Source organism: Mesoplodon densirostris, chromosome 8 (genome assembly GCF_025265405.1).
Source record: "Mesoplodon densirostris isolate mMesDen1 chromosome 8, mMesDen1 primary haplotype, whole genome shotgun sequence".
NCBI lineage: Eukaryota > Metazoa > Chordata > Mammalia > Artiodactyla > Ziphiidae > Mesoplodon > Mesoplodon densirostris.
This window is the reverse complement of record NC_082668.1, coordinates 84,281,336-84,303,230: the sequence shown is the minus strand read 5'-3', so window position 1 is coordinate 84,303,230 and position 21,895 is coordinate 84,281,336. Positions and strand designations below refer to the sequence as shown.

Here is a 21,895-nt window from a genome sequence, read left to right as displayed (position 1 = left end):
AACATACATGAATTCATTTGTATAACATTATTAAAAGACAGGTACGTGAGAGAGTGGCATGGACATATATACACTACCAAAATAGATAGCTAGTGGGAAGCAGCCACATAGCACAGGGAGATCAGCTCCGTGCTTTGTGACCACCTAGAAGAGCGGGATACGGAGGGTGGGAGGGAGACGCAAGAGGGAGGAGATATGGGGATATATGTATATGTATATCTGATTCACTTTGTTATAAGCAGAAACTAACACACCATTGTAAAGCAATTATACTCCAATAAAGATATTTTAAAAAAAGAGAGAGACAGGTAAAGGGGACACTTAAATATTATTATTTGAATATGCAGTTTTCTCTTTTTAAAGTCATTTTTAGAGATGACTATATCCATTATCAAAAGTCTTAGCTTTACAAAAGCTTTTGACTTACACAGTTTAGTTGGGAAACTTTGCACAGGTTTCTGATCAATTATCTCTAGTCAGTTGACAGCAAGGCAGCAGGAAAACAAGCAAAATATTAGTGGTTACAGCTAAAAAACAAAACAAAACAAAGAAACAAACAAAAAATAACGCAAAAAAAACAGAGTCCAATGAAAAGAGAAGTCAGTTCTGACATGAAAATAGAAGTCACTGGTAGCAGAAACCGTCCCTGTACAAAGAGGTGGCATACTCCGAAGGCCTGAGGACCATATTGTATAGTGAAGGTTGTTATTATGTAAGGCAAGGCACTTCTATAGACATCAAAATTACAGGGGAAAATAAAACACCTTGTAAAATGGACAGAATCAACAATATGATTAAGAGCCTAGTGGGGGTACAGCCAAGAAAAATCAAGATCCCCTTGATTCTCACTGACCTGTTCAATCTAGTTTGCTAATAGGTACATCTGAACACCCATTCTGTGCAAAGCTGTCTCAAATGTTAAGTTCTAAGACCTCTCTTCCTTGGATAGCTATCACACTCACCATACACTCCAAATGTCCCCACAAATTCTCTTCCTTTTCCAAAAACAGGAATAGGAGCAGGGACTTTAATCTTGTTTCTAGTCTGTAGATAACTTAGAATTGCTTAAGTGTAAACCACAGGGCACTAACCATTAATAGGATAAACAGAACATACATGAGAGCTGTCTCTTATGCCTTTTGCAATGCCAGGTAACTCTCCAAACAGAAATGTCATGGTGATTTTGTGTAATACACAAAGATCCAAACCAAAACACAGTAACCATAAGCTTGGCATTGTAAATTATGTCTTCCTAATAAAGTCGGTTATTTCATAATAAGTAAAGATAGCAGTTATACTTACTCCTCATGAAATTAATTGAATTGTTTAAAAAAGGAAGACTTAGGAAAACTAGACGTGAAGATTTCTGCATACATTTTCCTTTGATTTCTTTGTTCCCTCATAAGAGAGAAATTTCTACAGAAAAAAAATGCGAAAATAACTCTCCTAACTTTTTTCACATATAAAATACTAGTAGGTTAGAAAAGATAATGAATTTTAATGAAAGTAAATTAAATCTTTGTGGCTTGAGAGGAGTAATCTGAAGAACAAACTTAGATTGTACTTTTAAAAAGAATCCACTGTTGAAAAACAAGTACTCTCTCCCAACTATTTTTGGAAGAAACAGAAATAACTTGTATTGTCAACACTCAAAGGAGAGAGGGCTAGAAATTCACTACCAAACAACAAATGGAAAAGTTTTTCACCATTTTGGAGGCTGAAACTTGAATTTGAGAATGTTTAAATGATTTGGCCCAACTGCGTAGTAACTGATGAGAGGTTAGATTCAGGATTTTTGGTATCCCTGAATTTTGGTAATTTTGGTAATTGTGTAAACACACACAGAGAAAATACTAATGCACTGACAGTTTTTTGATGAATATGTATATATACATATATATATATATATTTGGTGAATATATGTGTGTGTGTGTATATATATATATATATATATATATATAGAGAGAGAGAGAGAGAGAGAGAGAGAGAGAGAGAGAGAAAAGCAGATTTATAACTTTATGCCTGAATCTTAAGGATAAAAAGGGGAAGTACATTTTCTAGATTAGACATGTAAAATATCCTCCAAAATTATTTTAATCATTAAGAAAATTGAGTGAAATATTTTATTATAAATAAACAAATCCAAGAAATGTTATCTCTAGAGCTATAATGTCCAATGAGCTATAATGTCCAATGAGCCACATGCAGCTATTGAAACTTGAAATTTGGCTAGTCTTAATTGTTGAAAGAATAACATTTTATAGATATATTGGTTTAAGTAAAATATAATATGCAAACTAAGTTTATTCATTCTTTCTTTTTTATTTGGTTACTAGAAATTTTAAAACTACATATGTAGCTTGTATTATATTTCATTTGGACAGTGTTGCTCTAGCAGATCAAGCTTGATAATTATCCATAAAACACATGAAACTATTATTCTAAAACCTAAATATTTAAACAAGATCAGATTCTTTGTGGAAGATATTATCTCTTCAGTTTAACCCTTTACTCAAGCTCATAAGATTAAACTAGTAAGTTTTTTTTGTAAGTGGAAATAAGGAACAAGGACTTAGTGAAGTGAAAAACCACAAAAGGATAGGATTTGCTATATTTTAACAGTTCAAACGAAACAGTTAATTTTTGTTTGGATGCTTTTCCTAGGTACACATTCACTGGAATCTATACCTTTGAGTCACTTATAAAAATCTTGGCAAGAGGGTTTTGCTTAGAAGATTTTACATTCCTTCGTGATCCATGGAACTGGCTGGATTTCAGTGTCATTGTGATGGCGTGAGTATTTTTGAAAACATGTTAAGCTCAAAGGAATGAAAATAGTTGCAGCATAAATCAGGTAGTTGTGACGTATTTTTAAAGTAGAGTTTGCTTATAAGCCAAACTAACTATATGCCTCATATATTTTGAGAATATATATTAGAATATATATTGCAAGGTAAATATATCTGGTAAATGAGCAATAAATGGAATTACCTTCATGTCATATAGCCTTCTACTTCATCAAAGTGAAGTTATTCATTGACTATAATTTAATACCACCAACTGTACTTCGATTAGTTTTGTAAACAAACTTGTTCATATTAGTGAAAAACGCATTGAAATAAAGCAGCAATATTTTATTCCATAAAGGCAGCTGTAAACAAACTTCTTCATATTAGTGAAAACTGCATTGAAATAAAGCAGCAGTATTTTATTCCGTAAAGGCAGCTGTTAGCACATGGCACCCTGAAGTCTATAGCATTTCCATAAAACTCAAGGGGCTCTATATGCCAAACCAACCCACTTTTCATTCTTTACTTAGTATAAACTTTTCCAAAACTATCAGTAACTCTGATTTAATTCTACAGGTATGTAACAGAATTTGTAAGCCTAGGCAATGTTTCAGCCCTTCGAACTTTCAGAGTCTTGAGAGCTCTGAAAACTATTTCTGTAATCCCAGGTAAGAAGAAACTGGTGTAAGATGGTAGGCCCCTTATATCTCCAACTGTTTCTTGTGTTCTGTTATTGTGTTTGTGTGTGAACTCCCTATTACAGATATGTAACAGAGTTTGTGGACCTGGGCAATGTCTCAGCGTTGAGAACGTTCAGAGTTCTCCGAGCACTGAAAACAATTTCAGTCATTCCAGGTGAGAGCTAGCTTAAACACCGAGGCTGACTTTAAATACACTGTAATAATATTGAGGTTGAAATTACACTTATAACATTAGCCTTGTTGCTTATAGTTTGTCATCTTCAAGAATGCCAAATGAGATTACATGTTTATTTATAAAGTCAGCCTTTGAGTTTAACAGAGAATTGCATGAGGTGTCTATAAAAAATACTAGTTTTGCTCTCTTTCTCACCCACTTTTTTTTTGCATTTACGATGCAATGTTTTCTTCCTTACGTTCTAAAAAAGCTTTGCTATCATGGCTTTACTAACTGATTTAGATTTTACCATTTACTGCGGATCTATTTTGGAAGTGGATCTCCTCTTATAAAGGAGAAAAGTTTATTATTGAACAGCATGTACATGGCATGGGATTTTTATTATTTTAAAATTCTTTCCTCCTTTAAATCATTGCTACTTGGAAGCTAGTATTAAAAAATGGTTGGAGAGAAACAGCCTCATGAAACACAAAATCTGAAGTGTAAAACAACTGCAAGTTTGACTTTACATGTTCGTGGCAGCACATAAAACCACACATGAAGAAAACCTCCTGCCTAGATATTTACACTTTTATTTTAAACCTCCAGAAAGCACACTGATCATAAATCAACTCTGCTCTTCATCCATTTCCCAAACTATCTGGCTGTCCATAAAGCTTTGGTGTCTAAAGAGACAAACAATTGTTTGTGGGAAAAGAGAATGTGTATAACTATTAAGAAGACATTGTGGCTTATGACACTCTTCCTCAGCTGACCTATCCTTCTCTCTCCTCAGGTTTAAAGACCATCGTAGGGGCCCTGATCCAGTCTGTGAAGAAGCTTTCTGACGTCATGATCTTGACTGTGTTCTGTCTGAGCGTGTTTGCTCTAATTGGTCTGCAGCTGTTCATGGGCAACCTGCGGAATAAATGTTTGCAATGGCCCCCAAGCGATTCTGCTTTTGAAACCAACACCACCTCCTTCTTTAATGGCACAATGAATTCAAATGGGACATTTGTTAATGTAACAATGCGCACATTTAACTGGAAGGATTACATTGAAGACGACAGTAAGAAAGATTGCTCCATTGTTAATCTCAGTGTTGCTGAATGAGTTTTCAACTATAAATAGTTGAGGCTGTGGGCTTGAAGCCATCTTTGTAAATTGGTGTCCACTTTGGAAATAACTGAACTAAACAAATTCTCATTTGTTCCTAATGGCAATAGGACTGATATGAAATGAAACAGTTTATTCTTTATATTAACAGGTCACTTTTATGTTTTGGATGGACAAAAAGACCCTTTACTCTGTGGAAATGGCTCAGATGCAGGGTAAGGAAAACTTTTTTCTAAAGATGTAGAACATTTTGGAAAAAAAGCAAATACGAAAAATATACCGGGGTAGCCTTACACGTGTATAATAAAGAGTGGTACTGCCTACCTAGGAAGTACCTTCTCTGTCTTAATTGGATTGGTATCAATTCTAAACTCACAGCCATTAAAATCATCCCTTTGGGTGAAGAACTGTCATCAAGAATTTGACAGTTAAGATGTACCTGAATTATTGCTCTAAGTGTGAAGGCCCAGCATCTGTCTTGTCTGTAAACCCATCAGAGCCATTTAAGAATTACAGGGAAGGAAACATAAGATGGGTACATTTTGATTGATGTGAGGATGTATTGATGGGATAAGTTTTGCTGTCGCTAGAAATGATCCAGACTGTAACATGGTCTTCAGGGTGCAAACCCAGTTGGGAAACTGCTTTGAGAGACTTATATATACTTGAAATAGCATGAAATCCTGTATGCAAGGAAGCCACGTGGCAGATGTATGTCAAAGGCATGTTTGAGTCTGCATCTGCATATTTTACATTTTTTTTCACATTCCACAATAAGAGATGCTGTAATGTCTTAGCTAGCCTGCTAGTCTCTCATACTTAACATATTTTGCCAAGAGAATTATAAATTAATTTTAAGTCAGGGTAGAGAGTGAATTTCTTAGAAGCCAAGGGATAGCAATAGTAAGTGACTCTTAGATCACAGAACTTATACAGAACATATTTTGAGCCATCCTAGAAAATGGGAAACTGGTGTGGTCATAAAGGTTTAAGAGGGTTACTGAAACCATATACCAGTCACAGAGATGGAATTTGGGGGAAATTTTTTTTCCTGATAGTTTTCTCAAACTTTGGTAGGAGGATATGGTTGAATAAGAGCATAGATTCTACAGTTTATATATACCTGGGTTCAAATCCTACCTCCACCATTTACAAACTCCTTGACCTTGGAAAAGTGTCCAAAGCTCTCTGTATTTGAGTTTATTTATTTCTAAAATGAAGAGAGTAATATCATCCCTCCCTTGGGGTTATTATGGTGATTAATTACTTAATACATATAAAGCACTTAGACTAGCACCTGGTCCATCAAAAACATTTATTGCATGTTAGCTATTGTTTTTATTATTACAGTTAATGTAAAAACCTAGATGAAATTTTGGATAAGGTTGGTTAATGCATACTTTATCCCTACTAACCCATACTAATCCCTTCCCTTTATTGAGTACCTGCTATGGGTCAGGTAATTTACATGGTAAAATTGACCACCACTCTATTGTTAAATGTCAAATAAAATTCTAAAGAAATCTATGCAATTTCAAGACTTCCTATAAGACGATAGTCGTTAAGACAATATGGTATTGGGAAATAGTAGATATAGATCAATGAAACAGAGCAGACAGCCAAAAATATAGACCACAAAAAATGTCGTCAACTAGCTTTTGACAAAGAAGAAAATGCAATTCAATAGAGACAGGAAAATTTTTTCAAAAAATGGTGCTAAAACAATTGGTGATCCATATGCAATAAAATGAATCTAGATACAGCTTTACACCCTACACAAAAATTAACTCAAAACTAATCATAAACCTAAATGTAAAATACAAAATTATTAAAATTCTTTAAGAAAACATAGAATAAAAGCTACATGACTTTGGAATTTGTGAAGAGTTTTTAAATGCAACCCCAATAGCACAGTCCATGAAAGAAATAATTGATAAGTTGGACTTTATTAAAATTAAAAGCTTCTGCTCTGCAAAGACACTGTAAAGGGAGTGAAAAGACAAGCCATAGAGTGGGAAAAAGTATTTGCAAAACACATATCTGATAAGGGACTTGTATCCAAAATAAACAAAGCACCCGTAAAACTCAAAAAAAGAAAACAAATAACCCAATTTAAAAATGGGCAAAACTCTGAACAGACACCTTACAAAAGAATATACACAGATAGCTAATATGGATATATAAAGATGCTCAACATCTTTTGTCTCTAGGGAGTTGAAAGTAAAACAATGATGGGTTACTACTATATAGCTATTAGAATGACAGAAATTTTTTTAAAAAAACTGAAAATACCAACTGCTGGTGAAGATGCAGAACAGGAATTCTCATTCATTCATTGCTGGTTGGAATGCAAAATAGTATGGCCACTTTAAAAGACAATTTGGCAGTTTCTTAAAAAATAAACACAGTCTTACCATACAACTCAGCAACTGCCCTACTAAATATTTAGCTAATTAATTTGAAATTTTATATCCACACAAAATCCTGATATGAATATTTATATCAGCTGCATTCATAATCACAAGAAACTGGAAGCAATCAAGTTATCCCTCAAGAAGTGAGTAAACAAACTGTAGAATACTCATACAATGAAATATTACTGAGTAATAAAAAGAAATGAGCCATCAAGCCATAAAAACATTGATGAACCTTAAATGCATATTAATAAGTAAAAAGAAGCCAATCTGGAAAAGCTACATTCTGTATAATTCCAATTACATGACATTCTGAAAAAGATACACAATAGAGATGATAAAAAGATCAATGTTTTCCAGGGGTTCAGGGTAGGGCCTTGACTGGTTGATGCATAGGGGATTTTTTAGGGTGGAGAAACTATTCTGTATGATTCTGAAATGGTGAACGTTAAGCATTTGTCAAATTCATAGAACTTTACAGCACAAAGACTAAACAGTATAAGCAAAAAAAAATCTTATGTGAGGTTTAGGGATCCCAGGTTGAAACACAGAATGTGACAAAGGTTTCTAAATATATTTTAACATATAAAATAACCTCACTGAAGGAGGGGAATAGGTGCTAATCTAAGTAACTTTAGAAATGAATGGAGCCTGTAAGACTAAGGCAAAAGGAACTGTACTCTATTTGATAAAGTTGTTTTCCATGATAATATGGATTAACAATACTGAAACAATTATACATGTATACTAGTACTGAACAATTAAGTATATAGATAGCAGATGAAGAAGCCAGGTTTCTCACTTTTGGAGTGAGGGGTTACAGATAAGCAAAGGGAGGAGGATCAGTCCAGAATGATCCCATAGTAATGAAATAAAGTTGGAGAAATGAGTATGACTATATATTTAGCTTAATCTAGGCACATACAAAAATATATACATATGGTGTTAGAAAGCAAGATCTGAGTGCTGTGTTTATTACCAAGGCAGTGTCATTGCTTCTAGGCCCTCAGCTGGCAGAGCGAGGAGATATATGTGTATACACAAACACATACACACACTTATCATGATTTCTAATGCTGTTCTTCAATAAAAGAGCAAAGGCTCCTTGGAGAAATGGCTGATTCTAGGACTGGGGTAGAAAATATAACAGATGAGCCTGGAACACCTTGTAGTTCCAGAATGTAAGAAAGTGCTGAAAAACAAACAAAAACAAAACACACACCTCCATGGGTTGTGGCAAAGAGATATAGGAGTCAAGTGAAAAAGCTCCCAATGGCCAAAACTGGAACAATTTGAGCAAAAAATTACAATAATTATATTATAATTCAAAGTATAAAATGAATATCCATGAGTACATACTTATATAAATAACTGATTGAATAAATAAATAGATAAATGAGAGATAATAGATATATCTCATGCAGAAGAATTCCAAATAATTTCTGTACATACTCCACTCTTAAGAAGGTGGATCATAACTCCCTGCTCCTTATGTGTAGGCTGCACATAATGACTTTATTCAAAGAGTGCAGTATGGAAAAAGAAGAAAAAGAAAGAGTAAATTTACAGTGGAGAAACCTGACAAACACTATCTCACCTGACAAACACTATCTCAAGTCAGGTGATGAAAGTTAGCATCAACAGTGATAAGTCATACTGATAGCATGTACCCTTGATATGATGTAAGGATAATAATATTTTACGTCTGTGGTCTTCCTCCCAAAAAATCCATAACTTCAATATCTAATCATGAGAAAAACATCAGACAAATCCCAATTGAAAGATCTTCTTCAAAATACCTGACCAGTAGTCCTCAAAAATGCCAAGGTAATCAGAAACAAGGAAAAGTCTGATAAACTGTCACAGCCAAGAGGAGCCTAATGAGACATGATGACTAAATGTAATGTGCATCCTGGATGGGATCCTGGAACATAAAAAGGATATTAGGGAAAAACGGAGAAAATATGACTAAATTATGGACTTTGGTTAATAATAATATATCAATATTGATTGAAATGTACCACACCAACATAAGATGTTAATTATATGGGAAACTAGGCATGGGATATATGGGAAGTCTCTGTACTCCCTTTGCAATTTTTCTGCACATCTAAAAATTATTCTAAAATATAAGTTTTATTTTAGGAATTTTTATAGAAGTGACTAATGAAGTAACTCATTAAGTTGTTCCCGACCTTTTGTTTTCTGACTTTTCATTTTTAATCATTGATTCTTGCCACTTTGAAAAGAAAGGTGTCAGAGGCAAAAAAAAAAATGTGTGGTTGCTGCCTCTCTGCCATTCTAAATGTCTATAAATGTCTATAAATGATTCCTCACACCTAAGTTTTCTATTGATTTTCCTAATAAATTTCATCTGATAACAGTTTCACTGTGAGCAATTATCTAAAGTGTTTCTCTCTCTTGCAGCCAGTGTCCGGAAGGATACATCTGTGTGAAGGCTGGTCGAAACCCCAACTATGACTACACAAGCTTCGACACTTTTAGCTGGGCTTTCTTGTCTCTATTTCGACTCATGACTCAAGACTACTGGGAGAACCTTTACCAGCTGGTAAGTGTATTAGTCCCTTTGGGTTGCTATAACAAAATGCCATAACAGAAATACATTTCTCACAGTTCTGGAGGCTGGGGAGTCCAAGATCAAGACACCAGCATGATCGCATTCTGACAAGAGCCCTCTTCCCGGTTCATAAGCTGACATCTTCTTGCTGTGTCATCACCCAGAGGAAGGGGTTAGGGATCTCTCTGGAGTCTCTTTTTATTAGGCACTAATCCCATTCATGCAGGCTCCACTCTCATGACCTAAGCACCTCCCAGAGGCCCACCTTCTAATAGCATTACAATTCGCATTAGGATTTCAACATATGAATTTGGGCGGGGCGGGGGGGGGGACACACATATTCAGAGCACAGCAGAAAGGTTCAAACTAACATGCATGAAATTTAAATTTATGAACATATATGAAATGACTAGTATAGATATTTGTTTATAACACTCTAGAATACAGAGAAGGGTACAGCATAAAGCAAGTGTGCCTAGGATCCCAATTGTTCATTCAGTCAGTACATGTATATTGAGATTCTTCGATGACAAGCATTCTGCTAGGGGCTATGGAGGATGCAGAGAATGTTCATGACTTTGAGTTTATAATATAGTTGTGGATTTAACAAGAACATGTGAAAAGATTTCAAAATTCAATTATATAAAAATTTCAAATTAAACCTAAGGTTAATTGCAGCTAGAAGAGAAGAAAGATGTTCTCTCTAGATGATGTGGAGAGTAGTAACTCCATTGAAAGGAATTAAAAATAGTGTCCTTACTTGTAATATTGCCCCACATTATAGACTCTAAGAAAAGCATTTTAGTAGTGCTCAAATATATATCCAGTATATACTAATTTGAAATGTGTGTGCTTACATCAAATGACACTACAATCAAGCCTCAAATAACTTAACTATTATTTGTGTGTCTGTCTGTGTGTGTGCATTTTAACACCAAATAAAATCTTGGTCAAAATACATTGAATGCTAAAAAGCATTTGTCTTCTGACTGTCTAATGATGCTAATCCGATCTTTATTTGGGGACATTTTATAAAATATTGTTGAAATTTATCTTTTTTTTTCCCCTAGACGTTACGTGCTGCTGGAAAAACATACATGATATTTTTTGTCCTGGTGATTTTCTTGGGCTCTTTTTATTTGGTGAATTTGATCCTGGCTGTGGTGGCCATGGCCTATGAAGAACAGAATCAGGCCACCTTAGAAGAGGCAGAACAGAAAGAGGCTGAATTTCAGCAAATGCTCGAACAGATTAAAAAGCAACAGGAAGAAGCTCAGGTACTAAGTGATAATAAGCAAAGCAGCTTTATTATTATTATTATTATCATTGTTATTATTATTTAGTTTTAAGTAGGAATATTGTTGTACTATAGAGGTCAACCGGGAACTGGCTTTTCATTTGGCATACAGGCATTGCCATTAGAAAAGAGAAAGCTATTCAAACATAAAATTGTTTCCTAAGTTAGAGTCAGAGTAGCTTTTTAGATATTATAGATAAGGAAATTAGCTCAGGGTAGAAAACATATTCAGAATAAGGTTAACTATGCAATTGTCACATGAAAACTCAGGGGAGATTTTGATTTTCAGTTTAATGTAGAAAAGATACATAATGGATACTTCCAACTACTCCTGTTTTACCCCTAATTACAACATTTGAAGTTTTATTCTATAGTTGATTGATCTCAAATGTGAACAAGAAAACTTTATGCATACCTAATTTTAACCATTCTTTGGAATTTCTATAGCACAGCAGGATATCAGGATATCAGGAAGGCATCTGCTATTAGATTCCAACTTTAAATTCTCATTAATATTAAAGGACGTTTGGGCTAGGGCCACAGTGAATGGGGCATTCATGTCTTGAGGAAAAGAGAGAGACAAACAGTACCTGATTTAAAGAAAAAAACATAAATTGAAGGTGAAAGTCATGGGAAGACAAAGTGAAATCCGATTCATTTCAGTGAGAATTATAGATCCTCTAGGTCTTCACCAACATTTGGTATGATGTCTTATTAACCATTCTACTAGGCATTTCATTGATGTCTTTATTTTGCATTTTCTTAATTATTAAGGAATCTGAGTATCTTTTCATGTTTTTATTTTCTATCTGTATGGCTTCTATTGTAAAGTGGATATTCAAATATTATGCCCACTTTTTAGCTGGGTTGTTTGTTTTCTTATTATTGAGTTTGAGTAGTTTTAATATATAAATGAAATAAGTCCTTTAGTCCTTCAGGATATCTATGCTTTGCAAATATTTTCTCCCAGTCTGTAATTTAATTTGTCTTTCATTCTCCCAACTGTACTTTTCTGAGGTCAGAGTTTTTAACTTTGATGAAGTACAGTTTATCAAACTTTTTTTTCTGTTTCTTTGATCATGCTTTTGGTGTTGCATCTAAGAAATTTCTCCCAAATCAAAATCACAAATATTTTCTCCTAATTTTTCTTCTGAAATTTTTATAGTTTTATGTTTTATATTTAGGTCAATGACCCATTTTAAGTTAATTTTTGTGTAAGGTGGTGTGATTTATGTGTTGAGTTTTTTTTTTTTTTTTTTGCATATGGATATCTAATTATTCCAGCACCACTTGTTGAACGAAATATCTTTACTCCACTAAACAGCCATTGAACCTTGGTCAAAAATCAATTGTCCATATGTGAGTGAGTCCATTTCTGGATTCTATCGTATTCAATTGATTTGTTTGCTTCTCTTTATAACAAAACTGCACTCTCTTAATCACTGTAGCTATTTAATAGCTACAGTCTTGAAATTAGATAGTCTTTTTCAAGACTGTTTTGACTATTCCAGGTCAAATATATTTTAAAAATGTATAGCTTCATATGAGTTTTAGAATCAGCTTGTCAATTCAGTATGGATAGTTTCTATTGCTATGTCTTCAAATTTATCATCTTTTCTCCTGCAACACTGGATTTGCCATTAATTCCATCCACTGTATTTTTCATCTCAGACATTATAGTTTTCACCTCTAAAAGCTTGATCTGCTTCTCTTTTATATCTCCCACATAGCTAACATTTTGAACATACACAATACAGTTATAATAACTGTTTAGAGTCCTAAAGTCCTTGTCTGCTAATTCTAACATCTGTGTCAGATCTTGGTCAATTTTCATAATTTATTCTTCATTTTTGGTTATATACTCCTGATTTTTTTTGCATTTCTGACAATCTTCAATTAAATTCCAGACATCTGAAACTTTACCTTTTGGGGTGCTGGATTCTCAGTCCTTGTTTGGGAGCATAGTTAAATTACTTATAAACAGTTTGATCCTTTCCATCTTCAAACTTTTGAAGATCTGTTAGGTAGAACTTAGAATTTTATCTAAGGCTAATTATTCCCTACTACTAAGTGAAAATCCTTCTGAAAATTCTACCCAATGGCCCATTCATATAGTGTCTTCAAAACCATTGTTACATGTATTTAGTCTGTTTTAGTGGTTGTTTCAGAGGAAGAGCAAATCTGAGCTGTTACTATATCTTGATTAGAAGCAGAAGTCCAAATAACTTTTGTGTATAGTGATTTTTTTCAGATGGATGTTTCCAAATATATGAAGCATTATTCGAACGTCAATAAATCCTTGGTATCTTCGTCTTACCATTGGGTACAGAGCAGTATCATGGTTATAGTTTATTGATTTTATAAGAAAAGCCATAAACAAATTTGGTGATACTTGAAAATCTTATAAAGTTTACATAATGATTGCCATAAATTTCTATATTTCAAGTATCTAAGAGTTTATTCCAGATCACTACAAATAAAACACATTTGTAAGATAATGAAATAAGACAGCTATTTGCAGGGCAAAGAATTTCTTCATTTCAAAGCTTAAATAAATGTTATAGGAAATAATATACATGTATACATATAGATAGATAGATAATGCATAGTTGTATTTTAAAGCATTGGATTATTCTATTATCATGTATAAAAACAGACAAAGCGATGTGCTTGAGAATACTAAACATACAGTACAGGGGTAAGAATGTACTCTGAAATTCAGCCACTTTAGGGAAAATATGGCATCAATTAAAAGAGTATAATCTTTTAAATTTAGCAGTAAAAGTGCACTATGTCTAACAGAAGTTTACAGAACTTAATTATCTCTATCCTAATTAGGTCAGCTAAAAAAATGTCAGTTCTTTTCACTTAAAAGTCAGTTATTGGATTACAGTGATCAAATCATGATTTGACTCAGCTTTAGCTTCATACATAAAAAAAATTTAAACTGATTCCAAGGTATCTCATTCCAGTGTTTTAATATTGACTGGGATGGCACAGGACTAAGTTAATTTTACTTCCTTATTGACAATGCAGTTGACAATGACCAATAAATAGCCAGTGTTGAAGGAGAGGAGGGAGAGGAGGCAGGTGGTGGGGGGGGCTTAGTCCACCCATGAGATCGCTGGTGCTCCAGTGTAATGTGAGTCTTGCTAACTACCTTTGACTCTTCAAAAGCTACTATCTAGCTAATGACTTCATGAAGCCTAGAATCATTTCCATATTTATTTAATAACTGTTGAAGGACCTCCTAGTGCTAGTCATTGTTTAGACGTGAAAAAAAATTTCGTATTCAGCTCAGTGGATTCACAAACCAAGTACAACTTTAAAAGACAGAGAGAGAAAAGCCAACAAAGAAAGAAGTGTTTTGTCTTATATCGTCATAATTGTGTTTGGCATTTAATTTGTGATCTTTAAACGTCTAATGGTGCTCAACATAGCATATTCCATAGCAGTATATATTGGTCTGATAGGAAAAATTTAGGAGTAAGCTTTGGGACAAAATTAGAAATAGTGGCATTTAAGAGATCCAATATAATTAGGGGTAGAATTGTAATAAGTATAGTTAATGTCTTGTAGTTTTAAAATGGGATTTTAAAACTGCACCTTATGTTTACAGTGAAGTATAATCACACATAGTCATGTGGTTTCATTTTTTAAGGACACACAGATACAGTAAGTTATAGAGCCTACTTTGAATCACACAGAAATAATATAAGAAAAAGCAAATGTTATTCCCTGTGGAAATATTAGCACATATTTGTTATTTGTTACAAGAGGAATTCAGCAAGCCAGTTGTGAAAGTAACCCTATTAGTCTAAATAAACAGGACATTGGCCATGTCACAGAGCTGGGTATAAACAGGTACACAGACATAGGAGGTGACAGGAAACATCTGCCTTTGAAAGGGAATTGGCAAATCCCTGGAAGTGGAACAAGTGACAAATTTGAGTTAATGAGTGACACAGAAAATGTGTTGTGTTGGGAGGTTACCATTGTTGCCTTACAAATCTGTTTGGTTTTGAGTTACTCCAACTGTTACCCACGATAGGTAGGGAAATCATGACTTATGCAAAACAAATTCCGGAAGTGATTTAAATGAACTGAGTTTCAGAATTATGGCAAGGGAATATTACCACCACTTCCACTTCCTTTGTTCCTGACGACAAACAAGCCAATAAATGATTTTTTCCTTTTTTTTTTTTAACCATTAAAAACATTATGAAATGTGGCATCCCCTTGATGCAAGGACTGGGAAAGCCATTTTTTTTTCCCCCAAACTCACTGTAAATGACAGTAACTTTGGTTAAAATTTAAAAAGTCTTCTATGTAGGCAGAGCTTTGTCTTTTCAAATAGGGCAGGGTCCTGAGGGGAGTAAAGTGAGGACAGGGAATAGAAAGATCGGGAGGAAGAAGGGGCGAGAAGGAAGAGGAAAGAGAAATAGGAGAGACTATGTGTTGTGTGTTTCTGCCTATACAAAATAGAAAGGAGAATTGACTTTATTCGGATAAAAAGAAATATATATATATATATTTTTTTTTTCATTCTTTCAAGGAGTGGTGTATATCATGTATCTCCTATGTATCAAGTACTATGCAACTATATTTAACTTGCTACAGATTAGTACTTCATTTAACCACTTTATTTTACACATTTATATTAAACATTCATATTTATAAAGGGCCCTTAATATTTCTCATCTTTCATTACTGATGATATTAAAAGTGATACTGATGATCAAGAATTCAATAAAATAATCTGGTTATCTGATTTTATGCAATTCTATAAGTTCTGAATTAAAGTTTCATTTAAATGTTAGGCATTGTCCTATATCGAGTCTTAGATCAGGGTTTCCATGATGAATACAGTATTCAATATAAACATTTTATGTGTTTCTTAGCCTAACACACATATTTAGTACTATATGTAATGCTATAGTTCCCATCCCTGGGGTCATGTTAATCTCAGAGAATTTGTACACAGCACCTTTAGTTTTAAACCTTTTTTAAAATCTTTAGTTGAGATGAGATTCAGAAATGGAAGCTACTTAGGAAGGTTTGCTTCTCAAGAAGGAGGAAACATAAAGCACAACATGTTGTCAAAGCATTCAATATGAGTTTTATCTTCTTTTCTAAAACATGTTTCTATTATACAGACCATCCTGACACATAGTTTTTATGAGATCTTAAAAAGTCAAGTCTAAGTATGTCTTGTTCTTCCCCCACCCTCACTCAGTGTCTAAGACAACTTGACAGCACGATGTCTTTTTTCACCTTAATTCACCAAATATTTACTGAGTCTTTTTTTATGTCAGGAGACAGAAGAGGCAATGTGCACACAGACACACACACACACACACACAAAAATGACAGAATTCCTAACTAGCTTAGAGTCTAAGTGGAGAAGATAGAACAAAATGGTAGCTATATTAGACTTGTTTGTATTCAGTAATGACATATGTAAAGAGTTGAACCAATATTCTCATAATTTAATCATTTATGTTTATAAACAGGAATATACTTAATGAGAACTCGGCTTTGAGTTTCATATCTTCTCCAGTTTGGTTAGATCAATTCCCATCTAAAACTACTATTCATATAAATAAAAATACAAAACATCTGGCATGCCATGTTTCACCTCAGACCTGCTGTGTTTCTTTAGTAGGTACAGAAATTCAAAATGCTTAAGTATATTTAGTGATGAAATATGAAAAGAAAGTATTTGAAGAAGTACTCATAATCCCTTGAATGATTATTTCAGGTACTTACTGACTGATATGTTAATCATTTGTTATTATTTATAATAATAATAAATAATATATAAACATTTACAATTTAAAGCTAAAAGTGCTATCTAATAATTTAATCATGCTAAACTCTGAGATTAATATGACCCCAGGAATGGGAACAATAATACTGAATGTGATTGAAATAAAGGAAGAGGATGAACTAGACAATACATTCCCACTACTCCCATCTAGAGGTAAAAGAGTAGACACTTTAAATGCTTTGAGTTCACAAAAAAAGAAAAGAAAAAGACCTTTGTCCTAGATTTAGAAGGAAAAAATACCACTAGGTTGTTCACAATCACAAGTGGGAGGAATAAACCTATGGATGGAATTGGAACAGTAATCAGACCAAGAACCACCACTTAGAGAACATTTGTTTTTAAAGTGTAGAAGATATTTTTAAGAGAGCAGTTGTTCCCTGAAATGAAGCTAATCTCAACAGAGTTTTTAAAAAAAGACTCTTCAGAAGATGTGCCAAACCAGACTTTTCTAGTCTTAATGCATAAGCTAACATATTGCTTTATACTATTTAAAATTGTCATTATTAAGTAAACTCTCTTGTAGTAAAACACAATGAAATGACCAGAAGACATCATTTTCACATATAGTTAATAGTCTTAAATAGCAACATTTGTATCACATTCAACTGTTTTCCAAAGTTGTATGTTCTAAATAATGCCTGGTTTTGTTTAAACAGGCAGTTGCAGCAGCAGCTGCTGCTTCAAGAGATTTCAGTGGAATAGGTGGGTTAGGAGAGCTCTTGGAAAGCTCTTCAGAAGCATCAAAATTAAGCTCTAAAAGTGCTAAGGAGTGGAGGAACCGAAGAAAGAAAAGAAGACAGAGGGAGCATCTTGAAGGAAACAACAAAGGAGCGGGAAACAGGTTTCCCAAATCTGTATCTGAGGACAGTGTCAAAAGAAGAAGCTTCCTTTTCTCCATGGATGGAAATCGACTGACCAGTGACAAGAAATTCTACTCCCCTCATCAGGTATGGTTTTCTACTAAGTGCTCCAGTTTGTTTTGTCATTGCTGTATTTTGGTATATTTTTTGTAATATCTGATTTAAATGAGGGATGGGGAACTAACATTTAATATGTTTATTTAAATTTATACCCTAAATTGTCTTTAAAAGAGACTTTTATTAAATCATTAATAACTTTTATTTTAAGGTAATCAGTTTTAAGCATTGCACTATTTTTAGACCATTTTCTTAATCAGCTTTTTTAGGAGGTAGGGGGAGTGAAAACTATCTATCAGACTTTTTTCTTCAGTGAGACAGCTTTGTAATCCCTTGTTTACCTTTTCCATTTTGAGACCTCAGATGAACCTACTTTTTTTGCATATGGGTTTCTGCCTTTATTATCTGAGGTTGTGATGCAAGATATGTATGAACTTTGAAAAGAAATATCTCTGGATTTTTGCTTTTATTTTTTTTATAAATTTATTTTATTTATTTATTTATTTTTGTTTGCATTGGGTCTTTATTGCCGCGCGCGGGCTTTCTCTTGTTGCGGCGAGCGAGGGCTGCTCTTCATTATGGCGCGTGGGCTTCTCATTGCAGTGGCTTCTCTTGTTGCGGAGCTTGGGCTCTAAGCACATGGGCTTTAGTAGTTGTGGCATGCGGGCTCAGTAGTTGTGGTGCACGGGCTTAGTTGCTCCACAGCATGTGGGATCTTCCTGGACCAGGGCTAGAACCTGTGTCCCCTGCATTGGCAGGCAGACTCCCACCACTGTGCCACCAGGGAAGCCCTGCTTTCATCTTTTGATATGAGAACTGGACTGTCATGAGCTTCCATTATGCTGATATGGTGTCATGCCTTGATACATCAGCATGAAGTTATGACCTAAATGCTCTTGAAGAGAACTAAATTAAAGACAGTCTGTTTTCGCTCTGATTTAATGCCAAGTACCCAATTCTTCAGCATATTTTCAAGTCAAAGAGGGAAAATAGTTTCAATTCTTTGTTTATAAGTTTTATCAGTTGCATAATGAAGAGTAAATAGTTATGAAATCTGTGATAAGTACAATTATGGCTTTAACCCTATCTGGTTCCATTAGAATTTCATGGGCTATGAATTATTAACTCTTCTAATTATATTAATCTGGGTCAGAATTATGTCTTAAAGATAATGCTTTGAGAGACACGCTATATAGTTAAGTTAAATCAAAAAACTGTACATTATCCAAGGGGTCTTATAAAGAACAAATATTTTTGTAAAAATGGAGTGATAAGCACAAAATTCAGTATAGTGTTTAGCTCTTGGCTTAGGAAAATGCATATGCTAGTTAACAATGGGTGTTTATTTTATAGTTTATATTGAATATGTAAGAATTTTTAAAAGAAATAAACTCTATATTAATAACTTATAACTTGAATTCTCATATTAGGACAAAGTATATATGCACACACAAAAATTTATAAGACAAAAACCATTTCCCTACAGATAATGCCAGTATCAAGAGATCCAACTATTATCTTGCATAGTACAAATATAAAGTATGGTATTACATGAGCATAATACATTTAGGATTAACTTGAAGCTCAATAGGCCAAGTTAATTTCTCAGATTAGATTTTTTGGCTTAAACTTCACTCCTGATATTTTAGCATTATTAAGACTATTAGGAGTCATTAAGATTAGGAATATTTGACATTATAGCATAATGATTGAAGGCTTATGTTCATATCTCCACTACAAGTTAGTTCTGTGACCTTGTTCGAGTCACTTGTACTTTGTAAAATTTCTGTAAAATGGGGTAATAATGTCTACCTTAAAGAGCTGTGGGTTCTTAAAGAGTTCTATATATTAAGCAATATATAGAAACCCTATGTGACAAATAGTAGAGCTCTTATTAAGTTAAAATGGGTCATTGAATTACAAATTAGGGAAACTAAAAATTTTTGAGTAGTTTCAGTTATCACAAATGTATACACATAGTAGTAATAATTACATGAACATATTTAGGTGTTTTGAAAATAGCACTATTTCCATCATTGTTTCATCATATAATGCTCAAATAAAAGCTTGTGGATTAGTTCACTCAGCCAAAAGCTTGTGGATCAGTTCACTCAGCCAATCCACATTGATCACCTACTATGTGGAAGAAATAATTCTAGAAAAAAACTCAATGAACAAAACAATATAATTCACTGACCTCATGGAACTTTATACTAAAGGAAGAGATAGATAATAAACAAGATAAGTAAGTTATAGACTATGTCAGAAAGTGATAAGTGCTATGGAAAAAAAAATAAAGTGGGAAAAGGGGATTAGGAACACTAACCGGTGGTTAAAAAAAAAAGAATTTAAATAGGGTGGGTTGGAAAGCCCTCACTGTAAAGGAGAAATCTCAGCAAAGATTTCGAGGAGGGAAGGGGAGAGGCTACCTCATCAAAGAGCATTTCAGGCTCACTGAAGAGCAAGTGTAAGGCCCTGATGTGGTAATATGCCCGGAATGTTCAAGAAGCAGCAGGAAGGCCTCTGTTGAGTGAACCACAGAGAGGGAACAGCAAAGGGAAGTTAGCTGAAAGCCAGAGTTTAAATACTAAAAACAGAATTGGCATATACATACGTTATATGTAGTTCATTTCATATTTGTAAATAGACAGATAGTGACATACATAGATAGGTAGGTAGATAGGGAGAGAGAGAAAGAGATGATAGGATGATAGATAGATAGATGAAATAGATAGATAGTAGATGTTGCAAAAGAAAAAGAAATAGCCTATTAGCATTGATAGTTACATATCCCAGTAAAGACAGGCAGAGAGCATCACCACAACTCACAAGCAAAAATATACCAGAAGCACTTTACAGTGTCTGGTTGTGTAAACAAACTCTCTAAAAGGTAAGAGAATCAGTGGAGGTAGTGGGGATAGGAAGCATAAGATGGACATGGCATAATGTTCAACACAAATATATCTTCTAACAATGTTAAGGCCAAGAAGCCATAAATAATGGGTACCCTGTCCTCTACTAACATAAACTTTACATGTAATTTTATATTTATTATATTATTTTATTCTTAAATAGATAATACATGTTCCTAGACAGCATGAAAAAGTACTTTAAAGGCATACAATGAAAAGTGAATCCCCCCAAAGATTTTATCTATGTTGTCTGGACATGAGGAGACTATTTTAAACCAGAAGCTTTATAGCTAGAACCAAGTGTAGTTGTTGACTTATTGAAAACATCGATAAGCTACATATATTTAACTTGAAATGCTATTGAGTATTTCCAACAAATACTCACTTTACATGCTTCTATTAGAACATCTTCAAATTCCCTGCATCTTCCATTTTGACATCCCAGTCCACTTCAGGTTCAGTCCCTACATGCAGGATTATGTCTTATGCACCTAAATTCTTCTATTTTCCCTTTTGTTACTGAAAATTAAGAAAGAGTTTAGATTTACCTTCTTGGAACAAGGCAAAAAAAAAAAAAAAGATGCCTGGAATTTATATTTTGGCATGCCTGAGGCAAAGAAAGATGGCCTTTAGGTCCTTAAAGCATAAAAGCTTGTTTTCCGTAGAGAAAGGGCTGCCACAGCTGTGGGTATTCCCTCCACTCTGCTGCATCTTCTAGTGTGTTATTTTTGGTTTATTTTCTCTCAATACTATTTTTGCTATCTTCTTTTCTCAGTCTCTGTTGCCTTGAAAGCTGTGCTCACAACCATTATTATACTTTCCAAAGAGTAAATAGAAGTTTCAAATAAACCCAAGGATCTGGAACGCCTTTGAAAACACCCTGACATAAAAACATGCAAATTAAAGGCATGTACCAGATACGTTATGGATGTACACACATACCACATACACCCAACCACTACTGTGTATACAGATTTTCAGTTTCCAAAGACAGTATTCTAACACAGGTATATTAAGATGATTGTATTGAACCATCCTAGGAATTAGTGTAAGACAACGTTAGTATTCCTCTGAGTGTAGGGTGAGGTCCACCTGCGTTAGAACCACCTAGAATGTATGTTGAATACTCAGATTCCAGACTCCTACTCCCTGCTTACTGAATCCCAATTCTAAAAAGTTGGGACCTA

General features: G+C 34.0%; 1 protein-coding gene across 1 annotated transcript in view; it reads left to right on the top strand.

Annotated features, from left to right (window-relative positions):
* The window catches only part of LOC132495364 (sodium channel protein type 3 subunit alpha-like), a 114,398-nt gene that overhangs the window by 41,847 nt on the left and 50,656 nt on the right, over positions 1–21,895 (top strand). The window contains exons 6-12 of the mRNA XM_060107220.1: positions 2,665–2,793; positions 3,553–3,644; positions 4,441–4,713; positions 4,912–4,975; positions 9,602–9,743; positions 10,823–11,029; positions 17,536–17,826. Coding sequence (XP_059963203.1) covers positions 2,665–2,793; positions 3,553–3,644; positions 4,441–4,713; positions 4,912–4,975; positions 9,602–9,743; positions 10,823–11,029; positions 17,536–17,826 — 1,198 coding nt within the window. The remainder of the gene's footprint in view (positions 1–2,664; positions 2,794–3,552; positions 3,645–4,440; positions 4,714–4,911; positions 4,976–9,601; positions 9,744–10,822; positions 11,030–17,535; positions 17,827–21,895) is intronic.